Source organism: Sinocyclocheilus grahami, unplaced genomic scaffold, assembly GCF_001515645.1.
Source record: "Sinocyclocheilus grahami isolate Dianchi unplaced genomic scaffold, SAMN03320097.WGS_v1.1 scaffold633.1, whole genome shotgun sequence".
Lineage (NCBI taxonomy): Eukaryota > Metazoa > Chordata > Actinopteri > Cypriniformes > Cyprinidae > Sinocyclocheilus > Sinocyclocheilus grahami.
In genome coordinates, this window is record NW_015505812.1 from 874,661 (window position 1) to 882,448 (window position 7,788).

Here is a 7,788-nt window from a genome sequence, read left to right on the forward strand (position 1 = left end):
ATCAGCTCAGAAGAGCAAACCTGTCTAATATCCTCAAACTGGACAGAATCATAGTATGAAGCGAAGAAATCAGAAATCATCTGTGACCATTATATACTACACTTTCCAAAAGTGGGGTTTCACAGCGATGCTATAGAAAAAACATTCTGGGTTTGTTTCAAAGAAACAATTTTCTTAGTGATAAAAACATTTCAATAATCAGAAGAACCTGTTTCCACTATTAAGAACCTATTGTGCACTGAAAAGGTTGCATGGATGAACTTTATTTTTAAAAGTGTACGTGATTTTCTGTGAAATCCAACAACTCAGACCACCTGTAATTGGCAGACAGGCTCTGGTTTTCATCATCTAGCATTGATTTGTGCAGACCGCAAAACGGGACAAAAGCAATGTAGTGTATCCCAGCCTTAAATTGTTTGTTCACAGTAAAAATTACATGATGCAGCCAATCAGAACGTGCTTGATATTTAAATACGCCATTAAATGCATCAAACCCATCGAGGTCATTTATTGCTAAAGTGGACAAGATGAGCATTCAGCAGATATTTACATTTAAAACATATAGTCTTTCTTTCCAGGAAAACAGACCAAAATACTGATGACATGATCTTGCATACAGGGCTTACAGTACACGACTGGTTAGCACAAATTTAACCATAGAGATTGTTTATCACTTGTGCTTTATTGCATGTGGTTACTGTAAATGTTTCAACTCAATCAGACTGTTTCACCAATAAAAACTGAAGTTTTTTTAAAAACACGTTACTCCCACCACAAGGCCTTCAAAATGGTTTTGTCTTGAACTTTATGTATTTTCTTTTAGACAAATGTGGACTACACACAGTATTTTACACACAACCAGGGGAACCCTTGCTGTATTTTTCATGTCTCCTCTAACGTCTGCCTGGAGTTTAATGTCTCTAGCGATACCACGCTAATCACTCAAGCCAAACTCAGGGCTGGATTTCTGCTACAGGGTTTCCATCAGGGGATCTCAGCATTGCTTTAGCATTCAGCAGGAACAACACAACAAACACTCACTTACTGGCTTACAACCACAGAGCATATAAGATGACCACATTTCTGACTTAAAGGTCCCATATTGTCAAAACTGAAATTTCCTGGCTTTTTTCATGATAACTGAGGTCTAGGTGCTATGTAACTACCATATAAGTTTCAAAACAGTCAGTCCACAGTTAAATGCACACAGCCTGCTTAAAGTAGCTGTGATTGTTCACGAACCGTTGTGATTTCCGTAAAATGGTGACGTCAGAACTACACAGTCACCGCCTTCAGTCACCACCACACCCACCGTCCCACTCTCCTTTTGCCAATCCCCCAGACTACATCTGAGCTGAGCAACAACAACATGGAAACATGTAGAGAAAACGCTGTTCAGTCTGGATGTCAGGAAACTACATTATTGCACAGTAGTGCTGAGACAGTGGCCGTAACAACCGCGTCAACCGTTGTCTATTGCCGCCGGCGGTAGCGCACATGTCTTTCTATTGACCTTACTTGTGAGTATCACCAATCAACAGCAGGCTACAGGATACATGACCCTATTTACCTGTGGTCACTCAGAAAGCAACAGGCCAATCAGAAGAGAGGCTCATGAAAATTAATTAGACAGGCCAAAATCGACCTGTTCTTTGCAGAGCTCCTGAGAGAGGAGCTGTAAAAATATATAGAGATGGTTTTTGGTACTTATAACGCAAATATATATTCTTAAGGACATCAAGACTTAAGGACATCAAGATGTGACCTTTAAAATTGGAAACATTTCTAGTCCAGCAGTCAATATATCACTGAAATTTCCAGTGTTATTATATACGAAATTAAAATATTCCATGACAGTTCAGGTTAATTACAATCAGCTATGGTATATCATACTCCACCGTTGCGTTGTGCCCCTAAGATAAAACTTTAAAGGCTCAGAACAAAGTTCAGTTTCAATACAACAGATGAACAAGCAATTACTAGAGAATTCAGAAACATGAGACAAACAACATTAGACACATTTTCTGATAAACTAACAACACTTTTCATAGCTCCTATTAGCCATAAACAGAGATAGTTTAGCACAGTTTACACAGTTTAGCAACTCGTTCATGTTTATGAACATTAAAACATGGCTATTAAATATGATCAAACATAGCTACATTCATAAACATCTAAACTGATATTCTTATATAAATTATATAAATGTTCGTAATTGTTAAGTGTTATAAAAATTACTAAATGAATTACTACTTCACATTCATAACTGGTGTTTTCTCATGAATAATAAATATGTGTCATAAATGTTAAGTTATTCATAAATATTCAGTTGGGTTAGACCATATTTGACCCAACATTGGGTTGAAACAACCCAGCATTTTTTAGAGTGTAGGATGATAATAATATGGTGTTGTTGATACTCTTGCGGTCGTTCATTCTGGTCCAATTTTCAATGACAAAACTAGCGTGAGCTAAAGGATTGAAGTCGCTATAGCGAGCAGAGCCCGCTTGTTGGTCAAAACAAACACCTACGGGCTGTTTTGAAGTTACCGTAAAAACTGGGATATTTGTGGGAACGGCCAACAAAAACCTTAGTCCTAGTCACATTAGACGCCATATTGAATTTAACGCGGATCAAAACAATGACACTGTATAAAAGTTCTAGATCAAAACTATCAAAATTGTTTTATGGCTTTTTTTGGCTACAGGTTTTTTGGAATGACGTTTCATGAGCTGAGCAATCCCCTTGCGAAAATTAACCATGGGTTATTAATAAAAGTGAACTGTGTATTTTTTTGGCATATTGATTACATTTGCATAACCAACGTTTTACTACAAATAACATGGTCAAACTATGGTTAGTGTAGCAAAATTATGGTTAATTTGTGCCATTGTTTAATTGTAGTATCTATGTTTTTTTGGGGTCTTATTTGTAGTAAAACCATGGTTAATGTTCGTTGTAAACAACAGTACAATCCATTGAATGCACTGACCTTAGTCTACCCTGACATACCAATACCAATGCCATACCAATTACCAAAAACACACTAATAAATGCATAGTATGGTGCTAAAAGCACAGAAATGCCCTAATGGATTGTAGTATTAAATAAATTGAAATACTGTACAAGTGGCATTCTTTCTACTTTTTCTTTAGATGTATTTATATAAATGCATCATGGAAGCAACATTTGCATGAACAAATACCACACTGGAGTCTAAAAAAATTAAATCCAGCTTGTGTTATTGAAGTCGCACACATTATCTTTATTCATCCATGTAAACAACCACGTTTCGCTCTCTTAGAGAGCCGTTCACTCATAGCAGGCCTAAACAGTATTCTTCCAGTGACCTGTAATTATTTGATAGATTTTTAGAGCTGCTATTTAGTAAGTCACACACACACACACACACACACACACACTCACACACACACATGCAATTCCATAAAAAACATGTACTACACTCATGCAGCACACAAGCACATACTCACAGCTTCTTGATGCATTTATTTTATGCAATGCACTACAAGAAAAAACATTCTCATAATCACTTTTTGTCTTGCTTTATAGTAAAAATATCCTTAAAACAAGATGCATGTACTTTAGAATCAATAATTACAATACATTAAAACTTGCTTTTAGAGAATGCTTGTTCTTTTAAATAATTTTTTCTCCCATATATGATATATATGCAATGCACATGCAATTCCGAGATGTTCTCAAAACAAATCTTCATATTTTACACAATTGTGCTTCTCAATTAATGTCTTTTCTTCATTTATCCACTCTCATCAGTGGTTTCTCTCTCTTTTCTTGCCATGTCTCGTCACACTCCCGAAAACCACAGCTCTCTTCAGTCTTTTCCAAACTAGCTTGGTGTCTGTCTCCGCTTACTAACACCCCTCTGTGAGTGTGTGTTCTTTCATATCAAAATATAGCCCCAAAAAGCATTTAGACACTAATTTCACACTTTTAAAAAAGTTTAGATACATAGATGTACATTAGATACAAAGTATCAAAGCAAAAAGAAGCACAAACACAAGCAAAACATTGCAATGGAAGTGTGTTGGGTTTGAAATGGTAGGCCTAGATGTAGTGTTGAAGATGAAGACAGTCACTATTGTGTTAGTTTGTGGATGATGCTAGTTTATGTGATTCTTTATGCCTGTGATTTTAAATGACTTCAAAACCACCTGATTCAAACTTTGAGTCGAACAGCGACATTAGTGAAGAGAAAAGCATTTGAGACACGCAGATACAGATCCAATCAATCATATTTTTAATTGTGACTTCAGTGTCCAAATACATTCTGCAGCTCCTGTATCGACAGTTGTGCAAATTATGTAATGAGCTGCACAGTAAACAGAAATATATTACATTCACAGATACACCTTTATACATGCAAACAAATAAATACAGAACATTCAGGTTCTTGCATTACAATTATACACTCATAGACACAACAGAAAACAGTATGAATACAATTGAATACAAATAATTCAACAACATCTAAAAATATGTCATATAGTTACTAATTGCAATTTGCCTTAGGATTTGCATTGTATGCTATCACAGCACCTCTACGTGGTCAAACATTAACATTGCAATAGTCATAGTCTAGTGGTGCTGTTGTGGTAAAATTGTCTTTTTTGTATTCATATATACAAAATTAAGATTTGTTTGAACAAATTTAATGCAAAAATGTTTTTCTTGAAACTTGCAAACTTGAAACTTCACAAAATGCTGAAATTAAAATAGATAAATACAATCTAATTTCCAAGACTAAAACGGACTCCAAAAATGAAAGATATTTAATATTTAATTAAAAGTTAATGTACACTAAAGTGCCATTCAAGAGTAGTTATTTTATGATTATATTAATGTATAGCACCAGTATCCAACAGATCTGATGATGCAATGTTCCCTGGTGTCCATTTTTCAAAAATTTCACAAAGTAATGTGTAGAGTATATAAGTGCACATTTAACACGGCTATAAAGCAAATGTAGCTACAAAAATAAAACTGCATGAAGCACATCATCTTCTAGCAGTTTTCTTCATTCTCAGACTTCTAGTGGGTTTTTGAACCTGGATGTTCCGGGCGGGATTCACTACACATCCTTTCTCCTTATAATGATCCAGAAGTCCTCTCCACAACGCACTGCACCGCAGCAAGCTCTCATTACCTGCCAAAATAGCAGAATTATGGCACTGTAATCCAAGCATCAAACATAAAACTGTTGATAATAATAAAATACATTTTATTAAAGGGGTCATAAGATTTTAAGTTTCCTTTCTCTTTGGAGTGTTACAAGCTGTTTGTTTTAGGAGCTGTTTCTGTTAGATCCCTAAAGTTGCAAAGACTAAAGTCTCAAATCCAAAGAGATATTCTTGATAAAAGTTAAGAGTCAGCCACGCCTGCCTAAAACGGCCTGTTCTAACACGCCCCCACATGTCTACCTCACTATGTGGGAAGATTTGCATAACGCCGCCCAAATGTTCACGCAAAGAAAGAAGGCGTGACTTTGATTCTCGCTGTAGTATTGTTGTTGCCGCCGCTGCCATGTCCTGAAGATGCTGTGTGTTTCGTTGTGAAAGCGAAACTACTTTGTTTGGTCTTCCAAAAGAGGACACGACTAGAAATCAGTGGTTAAGTTGTATTTACAACACTGTTCCAGAACAGTTCAACCCAAATATTCAGATGTGTGCAAAGCATTTTACGGAGGACTGTTTCCTGATCCCGGGAGAGTTGTTTCTATAAAGTTGGGCGATGCAGTGCAATGTGTAAAAAGACAGTATAAATCATTATAATCCGTAATTATGTCCCCACTGGATGCAACAAATTTCTAGTTTATAATGGGTTTTATTGGTTTTGTCTCATCGCGCCGGGACACGGCATCACAGTATGGTAGGGGCGTAACATTTCCGTCACATGCTTGAGGTATTCGGCCAATCACAACGTACTGGATAGCTGGCCAATCAGAGCACACCTTACTTTTCAGACGATGAGCTTTGTAAAAATCGACGCGTTTCAGAAAGGCGGGGCATAGAGGAGAAACAATAATGTACAGTATGTGGAAAATAATGTGTTTTTTTAACCTTAAACCAAATACACAAAATAATGTTCTTTTTAGCAGCATCATATGACTCCTTTAAACCTGTTAATTAACAGTTAATTTGTAAAAAACAGATTAACTGTTAAAAAACTGTTAATTATATAGTTAATTAACATAAACTGTACACGCACAAAAAAGGTGAAGATAAATTATATCCATATCATTTGAAATTTCTATACCCTTATAGGACTGAATAATATTCATGCTTAAGAGACAAAAATGACTGTGAATTAAAGCTGCAATATGTGTGTTATTTTGCATTATAAAACGGATCAAATTTTTCACAAATTATTGACCATGACTAACCAATGATGCACAGGCCTTCTTGTGCCCTGGTAATGCCCACGTTAACTTGGTGTGGGTCCATGATGAATCCAAGTTGTTTCATAATCCAGGATTTGGTTGGTTGTTTTTCTATTTCAGGTTCGGGACAAGAGCGCACAGTCGACATGATGACATATTTCCATTCACTTCCTGTGGCCAAAGAAACAAATGAGAAAAGATTAGAAATAATAAGCTGTATTGACATGTCAATACAGTCAAAACCTTCAACTAACTTGGAAAGTACGAATGCCTTGAATGTCTTTAGTTGTGTCTTACAGTAAAAAACATAAAACCATGGAATTCCTTCATATGTTTATACATGCATTTTTCTAATTTCTAAAAGAGAGCTAAATAATGGTTAGTTTTAATGTACTGTCATGGGTTCCGGTAAACAAGTTCATGCTTAATAATGTTCACTCTGCCATTAGTAGACTCACTGATGTGAAATGGCATTTGTAAAAATGTTTTTACCTTGACTCCTCATGATGGTGTTGACTGTGATATCACGCATACCCTTTTCAAACAGGAGCTCATTAATACTTGCCACTTGAGCATTGTATGGTGTGAGAATGGCAATGTCCTTTGTGTTTATCCCAGCCTCAGTCAAAAGAATGGCAATCCGCACCTGTAGGAAGTTTATTACAATTATCACATTTAATATACATTTCTTAAATTAAACGGTACTTTCTATTATATAAACATCTCCAATAACTTCCATTCGTGACAAAAACGTATTGAAATTTGAATGTTACGAAAGAGAGCGCGCCGCTGGGAGGACTCTTACGTCTCCTAGGAAACTTTTAACCGCCAACATTTGCCGCCCAGCGCCATTGACCGATGAGAAGCTGGAAGAAGAGCGTAAATCTAACACTCTCTGTATCAGATGGGGTTATTTGGTAAGTAAGTTTATTAATATCAATGTTTTGAGGAAATAACAGAATTTACACAGTATTTGTTCCATTATTTGCCGCAAATGTTAAAGATGAATAACCTTGGTGTCAGGTTAAAATGACTATTTTCCCTCTTAGACCGTTTTGTAGTCAGTGAGCGTTCTGAATCGCAAGATGGCGCCAATTAGCTTTTCTAGCTTGTTTTGTTATGAACATTTAGAAACCGTGGCGTGATTAGGGCCTTTCGCACCGCTTCAGTTCCAGAACTAAATGGACAGTACTAAAGTACTGGGACGATTTTGCGCAAACTATTTCCCAGTACCATTTAAAGGGTTGCATTCGCACCGAGAGTGAAGAGACGTAAGCCGGTCGACAGCGACGTCATTCGTGCGCGGCGTTCAACAACAGAAACAAAGAAGAACAACATTAACAACAGGAGGATGGAGGACGCTGTGATC

At 36.5% G+C, this 7,788-nt stretch overlaps 1 protein-coding gene across 1 annotated transcript in view; it reads right to left on the reverse strand.

The window, feature by feature from the left end:
- Nucleotides 1-4,257: 4,257 nt before the first annotated feature.
- The window catches only part of LOC107558169 (helicase with zinc finger domain 2-like), a 35,471-nt gene continuing 31,940 nt past the window's right edge, over nt 4,258-7,788 (reverse strand). Inside the window, exons 19-21 of the mRNA XM_016241791.1 lie at nt 6,912-7,065; nt 6,423-6,590; nt 4,258-5,186 (exon numbers count right to left, since the gene is read on the reverse strand). Of these exons, the coding sequence (XP_016097277.1) occupies nt 5,038-5,186; nt 6,423-6,590; nt 6,912-7,065 (471 nt within the window). The 3' untranslated portion in view covers nt 4,258-5,037. The remainder of the gene's footprint in view (nt 5,187-6,422; nt 6,591-6,911; nt 7,066-7,788) is intronic.